This window comes from Vigna angularis, chromosome 1 (genome assembly GCF_016808095.1).
Source record: "Vigna angularis cultivar LongXiaoDou No.4 chromosome 1, ASM1680809v1, whole genome shotgun sequence".
Classification (NCBI taxonomy): domain Eukaryota; kingdom Viridiplantae; phylum Streptophyta; class Magnoliopsida; order Fabales; family Fabaceae; genus Vigna; species Vigna angularis.
In genome coordinates, this window is record NC_068970.1 from 35687373 (window position 1) to 35700849 (window position 13477).

The 13477-nt window shown below is 40.1% G+C and overlaps 2 protein-coding genes across 2 annotated transcripts; one reads left to right on the forward strand and one right to left on the reverse strand.

Moving 5' to 3' along the window:
- Positions 1-1074: 1074 nt before the first annotated feature.
- LOC108325968 (mitochondrial outer membrane protein porin of 36 kDa) lies at positions 1075-3303 on the reverse strand. The gene is made up of 6 exons (XM_017559187.2): positions 3150-3303; positions 2955-3022; positions 2513-2623; positions 2109-2195; positions 1754-1962; positions 1075-1648 (listed from the first exon to the last, which is right to left on the reverse strand). The coding sequence occupies exons 1-6, from the start codon at positions 3196-3198 to the stop codon at positions 1342-1344; spliced, it is 831 nt and encodes a 276-aa protein (XP_017414676.2). The 5' UTR covers positions 3199-3303; the 3' UTR covers positions 1075-1341.
- Positions 3304-6598: 3295 nt separating this feature from the next.
- On the forward strand, positions 6599-7705 carry LOC128194949 (uncharacterized). Its single transcript, XM_052871545.1, has one exon. It carries the CDS (start codon positions 6599-6601, stop codon positions 7703-7705), a length of 1107 nt encoding a protein of 368 aa, XP_052727505.1.
- Positions 7706-13477: the final 5772 nt, after the last annotated feature.

Consider the following 13477-nt stretch of genomic DNA (forward strand, 5'->3'; position numbering starts at 1 on the left):
TATAAATTTAAAATTATTTATTATTTTTTTTCATACAAACAAATACCAACCCCGTATCAAAACACATGTTTAAAACTAGTTGAGTGAATGAAAAAATTACATTGAAATATTTTTAATTAATTATTAAATTAAAAAATTTAATAAAAACTGAATTGAAAGTATTTTAATTTATAATATTCAAATTTTAAGAAACTTCAAAAAACATGTATACAAATTAATGAATGACTAACATCTCTGCTGAGGATATCAGCATCTACACCAGCTATTAGATATCATCACCCCCTCACTTTTCACCTGCTATATATGAGGAATTTTTTTCACCTTCAAATGTGTATCTTTCGTTATACGCTCATTAAAACAGGGCATAATATTAAAAGTTATAAATAACATGTTATAAACAATACAAAATAATATTCTTTCAATAAACTCAAATTTAAATTTAGAACATAGAATATAGCAAATACTTTAATTTTACATTTAAAGAATAAAAATAAAATAATCTCGTATTGAAACAATTTATTGAGATACATTATATTAATCCAGTTTATATTGACTTTACCTTTGGCTTGGTTAAATTTTGTTGATTTAAGTTGCAGCTTTCCTAAATGAAAAAAAAAAAATAACAAACAAAAATTAGTAAAAACATCAAATTTACAAAGTCTGTAAAGTTTAGTTATTAAGTCTTTAGAGAAAGAAATAGCCACTCGATGAACTAGTAGTTTAAAGACTGTAATTAGAATTTAGATTCTCTGGTTAGTTTTCAATATAGGTTTCCTGGAACAAATCCGGACAGAAAATTAATAGACGCGAGACCATCACACAACTCCAACAGATGAGAGGCTCTCTTGCTCGATTTAGTACATCTTCCCCCTTAAAAGGTTGGAGAAAATCAAACTTCAGATCTCTTTAAAGACTTTAACTAGTTGGAATAAATTTTAATTAATCCTTGTCTAAATCGGTTTCTCATTCGGGTCGTTTTGTGTAATGAGCATCTTAATAGATACATTAAAAATCTGGATGATTTCAAATATAAAACCAAGAAAACTAAATATTACCAAACACGCGCCAGCCATCTAATCAAACCTTTGATGTACACCCCAAATTATATTGAAATTAATCACCTTCCATGCCGAAAAAACTTACGCAAAGGTGCCCCCAAATCAATAAAATTCGAGTGGATCTGTTAAGTACAAATTGAAGTTTTGTTTGTGCTTATTGATTGTACACTCGAGCCCACCAATATATCAAGAAATTGATATAGCTCCAGAATGAAGGACCAAAGGTTCATTCGGAAATCGAAACCCTACAATTACTTATTACCTCCACAAGTGAAACCTAAATCTAAGGTTTCAAGGCCACAGCAAGACCAACCTTTGCACTCTTTCCGATGGCCCCAGTATCCACCTCCCCAACAAGAGAGAAACGAGTTTTTGGATTCCAGTCATGCTGAATCAGAGCACTTGCCAGACCATAGTTGTTCACCCGAGCTTTCAAGTGCGTTAACGGGTCCAGAGCATGTTGTGTACCAATGGTGAGTGAATTCTCATTGCTGGAAAAGTTATGTGAAAGCTCCGCGCCAACGGCAGTGTTAGTCAACGGGCTTACAATGTGGTAATATGAGGCATTGAGGGTATCACCTTTATCATTTCTATATTAAGAAAAAGGAACAGATGAATCATCAGATCAATTCAAGATGAAAACAATATATCGATAACCCTCTCTAAAATTGGTGGCCTTGGGATTAGATCCTTACAGAGTTAGAGATGCAATGAGGTCAGCATGTGTAATATTCAGCCCAGCATTGTATTTAGTAAAGTTGCCGGACGCAGTATCAAATGAAAGATCTGTCCCCACAGCGACCAAATTATTTCCAACCACACCAGAGAAGTTAACAATGGGATTTGCTGTCAATCCAATGCTGGTGCTGATTCCAGCATACTCGTGCAGGTACTGGAGTTCCACCTGTTAAACCATGGACAATTCAGCAGATATCATTATCCAGGATAACTAGAAATATTATTATTGCCTGCATTAAGTGAATTTAAGAAAACAGAAACCCATATTGCATAAATACTTCGCAAGATAGAGCAAAGGAAAATGCCTTTTACCTTGCCAGATTTCTGATCTGGAAAAATAAAGCTAAAAATTGCCTTGAGTCCAGGAGCGGGTTCATCCACGGTAATGGTTGTACGTAGCTGAAAAGTATTCAGTCAGATGAGCAATGTATCATATGTCTCTAACCAGCTACTCATCGGATTTTTTTTTTCATGACACTCTGAGTGTACAATAGTCAATTCAATTGTAAAGTGATCAAGCACAGTAATACAAACTACGCAAATAACAAATCTGCAAACCCATAATACAATAAATAAAGCGAATAACCGGTTATTAATCACAAGGCAAAAATATTGTCCATCTACAATTAAAAAACCTTTTTATTACATCCAACAGGTCTGAAAGAAATGGCTAGTTTTCTAATTCAAATCTACTTCACCAATAAATTTCAACTTACACTTGAGTTAGTGTCCACTTTGATATCAGATGTGATGTTCTTGTTCTTCAGCTTAGTGCTGATATCGGCCAAATATAACTCACCCTTCCTGACTCCAGTTGAAGTAATTTCCTGAACACATAAAGCCAGCGAAATAGTCAGTGCAACGAGACCTAAGCTATTACAACAGAGTATTAAATCCAGATTTCAAGCTAACAAAACATAATCTCAAATGAAAAGGCTTCTCTAGTTTCTTGAATCATTTTCAAATTACTGCCAATTATTGCAAAATAATCAGACAGAACAACATGCAAAACTTCTAACTCCAACAAGACAAGGTTCCAATGAAAATGTAGAAAAAGCAATGAAACTTAAAGAGTAACCAATATACGAAAACAAAAACAATACGTTTTCCATCAAGTTTAAACAATAAAATCACTACACAAAGACAAACAATTATTACCACTCCAGTAGAAGTGTGAGTGGTGATGGTGAACTTGTGGTCATTCTGATAATCCTTGAACAGAAGATCTGAGTAGCAATCATCAGTATAAGTGAGATATTCACGCAGATTAGTGCATGAAAATGGGGGAAAAAGGGAGAGAGAGATAAATGAAAACTGAATTCACTGAATGGTTTGAAAGGAAAAACCAGCTACCTCGAGCTCTCTTGCCGATGTCAGTGTAGAGACCTGGACCTTTCACCATGATTTTTGCGAGAAAACTGAAGGAGGGAGAAGAGGAGAAAATGTGGGAAGTGTCCGAAGATGAAGAAAACGAAACCCTAATATTGGGGAGGGAGAGAATGAAGGAGAACCGTTGGATGGGAAGATGAAACGGTGATCGTTGATTTAGAAGAAGAGGAAGAGTTGCCACGAGAATCGGGACAAGAGTTGAGCTGGGAGCATATTCGTGATTCTTTTTTCTGGTGTCAATTCGTGAGTTGTTCAGCTTGTACTACGTGTAAACTACAGAAACAAGCATGCATCTTTCTTTCTACCATTTTTTACTCTTTTATCATAAAAAGGAAATATTTTATTACTGAATAATAATATCTTTTTAAAAATAAAAATTCGAAAAATAGATAATATTTTTTATTAAATAAATATTTCAATATTTATCAACTTTATTAATGATTATTGTTATCAAAAACATGTTTTGATAAATTAAATAAAGTCTATTTTGGTTTAATTATTTATTTTTAATTGATAAAGTTTAAAGTCAAACACAAGATTCAATTTCAATTTAATAATTTCCTCTTGAATATAAATAAAATTGTCCCAAATTCTCCTTAGATAATTTAAGCTCAAAATTAAATTCGTTAGCTCATCTTGATAATTAATTCCAACACCTTCCTATTATGAATTATATCTATTTACAACCCACTCATCACCTCTAATTCACTTTTAAAACTATTTTCTTTTTTAACTATCCAGTGAATGAATTGAATTAACTGTAATTCCTAAAACATTAAGATAAAGCATATTAAGGTTAATAACATTTTTAAATTAAAATTGTCACGTCCATTAAATTCACTGCTGAATCACCACTCTGTTTCCATTAATGCCCGTGACACGTGTTCAGTGTCATTAAAGACACACACGTACTCACTTTGCATGCAACAGCCAGATGTCATTTTTGGAGCGTTCCAAAACGTTAATGGAAGACATGTGGCAGCAGAGGAATGGACGCACGTCCTGCCTGGGAAGAGAAAATTGATTTCTGGAAAACTCTTCCCCTTTCTCTGCACACTTCATCTTCTTCCCTAAAAATTTCTGATCTTCCAAAATCCTCTACCTTCTCTCTAAAAACCATTATCCTTCTCTCTTCTGCAACTTACCATCTTTTGCTCCGTTCATGTTTCAGCACCGTAGGAACGTTCCCTACACCGCGAGCTTCATTTTAAGTCGAACAACTTCCGGTTCTGGTAAGTTTCACTTGGACGCTCGTTTCTGGAGTCCTGTAAACTGTATTCAGTTGCATGCAGCGGTGTAGACTAAGCTTTTCATTTTCTTTTGGTTAGTTTAGTTGGAAGCTTAAGAGAAACGTTGAGAGAACCTCTTTTAGACAAATCAAGATCCACTCATTTAGAACGATCACTACTGAATCCGGGTAAGGGAAATTTATTAGATTTAATTCATGTGAATTTCTGTACTGCATGTGCGTTTGTGTGATGCTTGAACTACGATTCATGATATTGGACTGTTGGTATATGAAAATGATTCTGAAATGATGTATGAAAATGATGTAATGTTCTATGGTTTGATTTAATTGAAAAATGAGTTGTATGATGAGATGATGTATGAAAATGTATGGATTTGTACTATGATTTGGAGTAAATTGATGTATGAAAGCCTATACTGGAAAATATTTGTATACTGAAATGTGAGTTTGAATATCTAAATCTTATGAAAATGAACGTTCGTTATCGAAACGGTCTTTTACCGTTCGGTATTTCTAGTAAATTCTTTGAAACAGTCGAACCCTTTCAATTGGAAAGGATTATCCTTGAGGACGAACGCCCTCTTAAATATAGTTTTACGTTTGAGCGTTCGGCCAAACGTAGGCATCCTGAGTGTTGGGTGAGAATTTGAGAAGCCTGAAAATATCTCTTTGAACTCTTAGTCAAATTATTAAAACATAAACTTTAAGTATCTCATCTTATATAAATTCCAAATTTTCTATGATTTTGAATCAGCGGATAGCCTCGACCTAAAAGAGTACGTCCTAAGTGGCGCTCGGTCTTAGACCGGACGCTCGTCCTAAAAGTGTAAATGCTAAGTAGCGCTCGGTCCTATACCGAACGCTCGTCCTTTCCGTAAATTGCAACGAGCTATAATAGCGTTCGTCCTGAATTGAAATAGCGTCCGTCCTGACTTGAAATAGCGTCCGTCCTGAATTGAAATAGCGTCCGTCCTGAATTCCCATAATCGTTCGTCCATAAATTTAAATAGCGTTCGTCCAATAGATCTATTAACGTTCGTCCTCTATTACAAAGAGGGCTGGACGTTCGTCTTTTTATGAAAGTGGAACTAAGAATGAAAGTGTGAATAAGAGGAAAGATTAAGATGTGCGAATGGTGTAAGAGATGAAATTATGATTTTTGAATTTGAACGAGCGTTCCAGGGAGGAACGACTCTTGAATGGAAATTGAGATTTGTAAAGTATGAATGTGGCAAGCTTAGCTGGCGGGTCATCCTGATATTCCGTGAGTGCCCGTTCTCAAGTAGAGATAGGTATGTCATGTGTGGGAATGGCAGGAGGTCTTAGTCCATAACTGTAACTTGGACAGAACGGACTAACCTCAGGTGGCTGCTGACGAGTATTACAGCTATCCCACCTGGGTGCACGGACGTCGTAGCTACACAGACTTCATACAGTCCGGACGGTCGGTCTAGTATCAGGATTTTGATTGAGTTATGGATGAATTGAATGTATGTGTTATGATTCATTTGATATATTTGATATGTATGAAATGTATGTTTTGACTTGAATTAAATTCAATAAGCTTACCCTTGCAATTTCCTTTGTGTTGTCTGTATATGTATATCTGTCATGTCCTTGCAATGATCATCCGTGTGGATGTGAGCAGAGGGAGATGCTTCTTTGGAGCAAGCGCTTGAGGAAGACATCCTAACTAAAGAAAATCTTGTAGAAGTGGAAGTGAAGGCCGAACCGTAAAGGCGTTCGGTTTTAGTTAGTGTAGTTAGGAGACTGAGCGGCTGTGAGCGAGCGCTCTTTTTGATTGTGTAAATATTAGGACGTTTGGTAATGGTTTTTGTAAACCGTTCGTCCTCATTTATTTTTGTGAACGCTCGTTGAATTATATACATGAATGGTCGTTCGGCCACTTTCGAAATTTTCGTTTCCTTTGCTTTAAAACTGTTTTGCCATATTAATATATGTGATTATTCTAAGTATATAGTTGATGACTGTATAATTTTTGGGATGTTACATTATTGGTATCAGAGCAGTTTTGTTCTATTAAAGGACATTGTAGGTTATGATTGCACTGCGTTTCAGCTGTGTACTTATTGTGTGTTTAATGAGTTATTATTTTTAACTCTTGAACATAACTAACGTTCGTTTTCTCTGGTCCAGAGAATACATGGCGCCTAGACTTCCTCCTCCTCCTCAGCCTAACGAGCCCGATACGTCTAACAGCGCAAGGTTGATGGAGACTGTGATTGATAGACTGCAGCAGCAAAATACTACTTTAATGGAGCAGAATGCCACGCTGATGCAGCAGAATCAGAACGCCATGCAGAGCTTGGAGGCCGCTCGCGCCAGCTCTGAGACTACACAGCGGCAATTGATGGAAATTCTTGTTGCAACCAGGGGCACGCCGGGGGCATCCTCTTCTAATGCTACGACACATGTTGAGTGGAGTTTGGAAAGCTTCCTTCAACACCGACCAGTCAAGTTCAGTGGGACGTGCCTTCCTGATGAGGCAGACCAATGGCTGCGTGACATGGAAAGAATTTACAACGCTAAGATGTGCCCAGATGAGAACCGCTTAGCATTCACCGAATATCTTCTGACTGGAGAAGCGAGCCACTGGTGGGCGAGCGTGAGGGCCATATTAACGGACGCTCACAGTCCTATTACTTGGGAAGTTTTCAGGAGCAAATTCTATGAAGAATATTTTCCAGATAGCGTCCGTTTCGCCAAAGAGGTGGAGTTTCTACAGTTGACACAAGGAGGGATGACTGTTTCTGAGTATACGAACAAGTTTAAACACTTGGTTCGTTTTAATACCATGGCAACCAGTGCGGAATGGCAGTGTAGGAAATTTGAGAATGGTTTGAGGAGCGATCTAAAGGTGTTAATCTCCAGCCTGTGTATCCGTTCATTTCCTGCAATGGTTGAGAGAGCAAAGGTGTTGGAAAAGAACATGGCTGAAGCCGAACAGCGTAAGAAGCAACAGACTTCCAGGGGACCGATATTAACAAGACCAAATCTGACTCGGAATAGTACTCCATATGCGCGTCCAGGACAGTCAAGTGGATCGCAAGCAGTGGTAGTTGCTGGACAGTCAGGACAATCAGGGGCAGTAAGGTGTTTTCAATGTGGAGGACCCCATTACAAATCAGTTTGTCCTCAACTGGTAGGAGTAAAATATTGCACTCGTTGTAGAAGACATGACCACCTGGAGAACGAGTGTAATATGGGTGGACGTGCAGTGATGAGGCCGCCGAACGCTGGAAGGAATTAGCAAGGGAGAGGTGGACGAGCCCAAGCTGTTGGGCGTGTGTATGCGATCACTGGTGCAGAGGCAGCGAGCTCAGGTACGCTCGTCACTGGTACCTGCTTAGTTCATGGAATTCATTGCTGCGTGTTATATGATTCGGGGGCAACACACTCCTTCATCTCGAAGGCGTGCGTTGAAAAACTAGGGTTAGCAGAGAGTGAAATGCAGTTCGACCTGGTGGTGTCAACCCCAGCGGCTGGTGAAGTGAGAACGTCTACAGTGTGTGTTAGATGTCCTCTAGAGGTTGAAGGGCATAGATACAAGGTGAACCTCATATGTTTACCTCTCAAGGACTTAGAAGTGATTCTGGGAATGGATTGGCTGACTACCAATCACATTCTCATAGATTGTGGAGCCAAGGAATTAATTTTTCCTGAAGATTATGAAGAAGACTTGGGTGTGACGCTCGGTCAGTTGAAGGAAGATATAATGGAAGGCGCCAGTTGCTTTTTGATCATGACTCACGCGGATAATGAATCTGAAGGTTCTGAACGAACGCATTCTAAGTGGAGAGAAGCACGTTCGGTAGTAGATGAATTTCCGGACGTCTTCCCAGATGAGGTGCCTGGATTTCCTCCCGTTCGTGAAGTGGAGTTTACCATTGATCTGGTAACGACCGCGGCTCCCATATCCGTTCAACCTTACCGGATGGCACCAGCTGAATTGGTTGAACTTAAACAACAAATAGAAGATTTAATGGACAAGAGGTTCATCCGTCCAAGCGTGTCACCTTGGGGAGCGCCCGTGCTGTTGGTGAAGAAAAAGGATGGCAGCTCTCGACTATGCATTGACTATCGTCAATTGAATAAGCTGACCATCAAGAATAAATACCCACTGCCTCGCATTGACGATCTACTGGATCAATTACATGGAGCGAGCGTCTTCTCAAAGATTGATCTAAGATCGGGATACCACCAGATTCGGGTTAAGGAAGGAGACATTCAGAAGACGGCATTCCGTTCACGTTATGGACATTACGAGTACGTGGTCATGCCGTTCGGTGTGACGAACGCTCCAGCAGTCTTCATGGACTATATGAAAAGGATCTTCAGGTCGTACTTGGACAAGTTTGTGGTGGTGTTCATTGACGATATTCTCATCTACTCCAAGAGCTGCGAAGAACATGAAGAGCACTTAAGGTTGGTACTTCGAGTGTTGAGAGAAAAAGAAATGTACGCTAAGTTATCCAAATGTGAATTCTGGATGGAGGAAGTGCAATTCTTGGGTCACGTTGTGTCCGCTGGGGGGATTTCAGTTGATCCGGCCAAGGTGCGAGCGATATTGGAATGGGAAAGTCCACGTTCAGTAATAGAAGTTAGAAGCTTTGTGGGACTTGCGGGCTACTATAGGCGTTTCATAGAAGGATTTTCTAAGATAGTAGCACCGTTAACTCAGCTGACCAGGAAAGATCACCCGTTCGCTTGGACCGATCGGTGTGAATCCAACTTTCAGGAGTTGAAACGGATGTTGACGAGCGCCCCAGTTTTGGTGATTTCGGACACGGCCAAATCTTTTGAAGTATACTGTGATGCGTCTCTACAAGGTTTGGGCTGTGTATTGATGCAAGGCAAACGAGTGGTAGCGTACGCCTCTCGACAATTGAAAATACATGAGAGGAATTATCCAACGCACGACCTGGAGCTGGCAGCGGTCGTTTTTGCTTTAAAGATTTGGAGGCACTACTTGTATGGATCCGTTTTCCAAGTCTTCAGTGATCATAAGAGTCTCAAGTACCTCTTTGATCAAAAGGAATTGAATATGAGGCAGCGGAGGTGGCTGGAATTCCTAAAGGATTATGACTTCGAGTTGCTGTATCACCCTGGAAAAGCGAACGTTGTGGCAGATGCGTTAAGCAGGAAAGTGGTGCATGTCTCGTCCATGATGGTTAGAGAATTTAGCTTGGTGGAGAATTTTAGAGACCTAAGGTTGCAGTTCGAGTTGGAGCCGAACAACATTAGATGCTGCAACCTCAGAATAGCAAGTAACGTATTCGACCGAATCAGGATGAAGCAAAGGGAGGATGAAGATTTGGTGTTGATCTTAAACGCGCTCGGTACAGATAAGGCTAAGCATTTCAACACCGGGACGGACGGTCTTCTACGTTATATGGATAGGACGTGCGTCCCGAATGATGGCGAGCTAAAGAGGATTATCCTGGAAGAAGGACATCACAGCCGTCTTAGCATGCACCCTGGCATGACTAAGATGTATCAAGACCTCAGGAAGTCGTTTTGGTGGCCTGGGATGAAGAGTGACGTCGCTCGCTTCGTGGCGTCATGTTTAACTTGTCAACGAGCGAAAGCTGAATACCAAAGACCGGGCGGCCTACTACAACCTTTGGAGATTCCCGAATGGAAGTGGGACAACATTTCAATGGACTTCGTGACTCACATGCCTCGCACGGTCAAGAATCACGATTCCATTTGGGTGATAGTGGATCGTCTAACAAAGAGTGCTCACTTCCTAGCCATCAACCTGAAGATGTCGTTGACCAACTTGGCAAAGCTCTACATCAAGGAGATCGTTCGTCTGCATGGAGTGCCGTCCAGCATCATCTCTAACCGAGACACAAGATTCACCTCTCGGTTTTGGCAGTCGTTACAAAGCGAACTGGGCAGCAAACTCCAAATGAGTTCAGCGTACCATCCTCAGACGGACGGTCAATCCAAGAGAACGATTCAGACGCTCGAGGACTTATTGAGGACGTGCGTACTCGATCATATAGGCGTTTGGGATGATGTATTGTCGTTAGTGGAGTTCACCTACAACAACAGCTTCCAGTCCAGCATTGGAATGACTCCCTTCGAAGCTCTTTACGGACGTAAATGCCGCACACCACTTTGCTGGTTTCAAGAAGGAGAGAATGTATTAACGGGACCGGAGCTCATTCAACAAACGACTGAAAAGGTGAAGTTAATTCAAGCGAGATTGAAGACATCCAGAAGCAGGCAGAAGTCATACGCAGATAAGAGGAGACGACCCTTGGAGTTCAAAGCTGGCGATCACGTTTTTCTAAGGATTAATCCAACTACTGGAGTAGGCAGAGCGTTACGATCAAAGAAATTATCTCCCAAGTTCGTGGGGTCGTACCAGATCACAAGGAAGATTGGACCAATTGCATACGAAATGGCTTTACCTCCACAATTGTCCAACCTTCATCCGGTGTTTCACGTTTCTCAACTCCGGAAATACATATCGGATCCCTCACACATATTGGAGCTAGAGGACGTTCGTCTTCGACAAGACCGAACGCTGGAAATGAAGCCGGTTCGCATTGAAGACGTTCGCACTAAGTTATACAAAGGAAAGGACGTTCGGTTGGTGAAAGTGATATGGGACGACAAGACTGGCGATTCTACTTGGGAAGTTGAGGATGCCATGAGAGAATTATACCTTCATCTATTTGCTGGTAAGATTTAATTTTCGAGGACGAAAATTTGTGTAGTTAGGGGGATTGTCACGTCCATTAAATTCACTGCTGAATCACCACTCTGTTTCCATTAATGCCCGTGACACGTGTTCAGTGCCATTAAAGACACACACGTACTCACTTTGCATGCAACGGCCAGATGTCATTTTTGGAGCGTTCCAAAACGTTAATGGAAGACATGTGGCAGCAGAGGAATGGACGCACGTCCTGCCTGGGAAGAGAAAATTGATTTCTGGAAAACTCTTCCCCTTTCTCTGCACACTTCATCTTCTTCCCTAAAAATTTCTGATCTTCCAAAATCCTCTACCTTCTCTCTAAAAACCATTATCCTTCTCTCTTCTGCAACTTACCATCTTTTGCTCCGTTCACGTTTCAGCACCGTAGGAACGTTCCCTACACCGCGAGCTTCATTTTAAGCCGAACAACTTCTGGTTCTGGTAAGTTTCACTTGGACGCTCGTTTCTGGAGTCCTGTAAACTGTATTCAGTTGCATGCAGCGGTGTAGACTAAGCTTTTCATTTTCTTTTGGTTAGTTTAGTTGGAAGCTTAATTGAAACGTTGAGAGAACCTCTTTTAGACAAATCAAGATCCACTCATTTAGAACGATCACTACTGAATCCGGGTAAGGGAAGTTTATTAGATTTAATTCATGTGAATTTCTGTACTGCATGTGCGTTTGTGTGATGCTTGAACTACGATTCATGATATTGGACTGTTGGTATATGAAAATGATTCCGAAATGATGTATGAAAATGATGTAATGTTCTATGGTTTGATTTAATTGAAAAATGAGTTGTATGATGAGATGATGTATGAAAATGTATGGATTGGTACTATGATTTGGAGTAAATTGATGTATGAAAGCCTATACTGGAAAATATTTGTATACTGAAATGTGAGTTTGAATATCTAAATCTTATGAAAATGAACGTTCGTTATCGAAACGGTCTTTTACCGTTCGGTATTTCTAGTAAATTCTTTGAAACAGTCAAACCCTTTCAATTGGAAAGGATTATCCTTGAGGACGAACGCCCTCTTAAATATAGTTTTACGTTTGAGCGTTCGGCCAAACGTAGGCATCCTGAGTGTTGGGTGAGAATTTGAGAAGCCTGAAAATATCTCTTTGAACTCTTAGTCAAATTATTAAAACATAAACTTTAAGTATCTCATCTTATATAAATTCCAAATTTTCTATGATTTTGAATCAGCGGATAGCCTCGACCTAAAAGCGTACGTCCTAAGTGGCGCTCGGTCTTAGACCGAACGCTCGTCCTAAAAGTGTAAATGCTAAGTAGCGCTCGGTCCTATACCGAACGCTCGTCCTTTCCGTAAATTGCAACGAGCTATAATAGCGTTCGTCCTGAATTGAAATAGCGTCCGTCCTGAATTGAAATAGCGTCCGTCCTGAATTCCCATAATCGTTCGTCCATAAATTTAAATAGCGTTCGTCCAATAGATCTATTAACGTTCGTCCTCTATTACAAAGAGGGCTGGACGTTCGTCTTTTTATGAAAATGGAACTAAGAATGAAAGTGTGAATAAGAGGAAAGATTAAGATGTGCGAATGGTGTAAGAGATGAAATTATGATTTTTGAATTTGAACGAGCGTTCCAGGGAGGAACGACTCTTGAATGGAAATTGAGATTTGTAAAGTATGAATGTGGCAAGCTTAGCTGGCGGGTCATCCTGATATTCCGTGAGTGCCCGTTCTCAAGTAGAGATAGGTATGTCATGTGTGGGAATGGCAGGAGGTCTTAGTCCATAACTGTAACTTGGACAGAACGGACTAACCTCAGGTGGCTGCTGACGAGTATTACAGCTATCCCACCTGGGTGCACGGACGTCGTAGCTACACAGACTTCATACAGTCCGGACGGTCAGTCTAGTATCAGGATTTTGATTGAGTTATGGATGAATTGAATGTATGTGTTATGATTCATTTGATATATTTGATATGTATGAAATGTATGTTTTGACTTGAATTAAATTCAATAAGCTTACCCTTGCAATTTCCTTTGTGTTGTCTGTATATGTATATCCGTCATGTCCTTGCAATGATCATCCGTGTGGATGTGAGCAGAGGGAGATGCTTCTTTGGAGCAAGCGCTTGAGGAAGACATCCTAACTAAAGAAAATCTTGTAGAAGTGAAAGTGAAGGCCGAACCGTAAAGGCGTTCGGTTTTAGTTAGTGTAGTTAGGAGACTGAGCGGCTGTGAGCGAGCGCTCTTTTTGATTGTGTAAATATTAGGACGTTTGGTAATGGTTTTTGTAAACCGTTCGTCCTCATTTATTTTTGTGAACGCTCG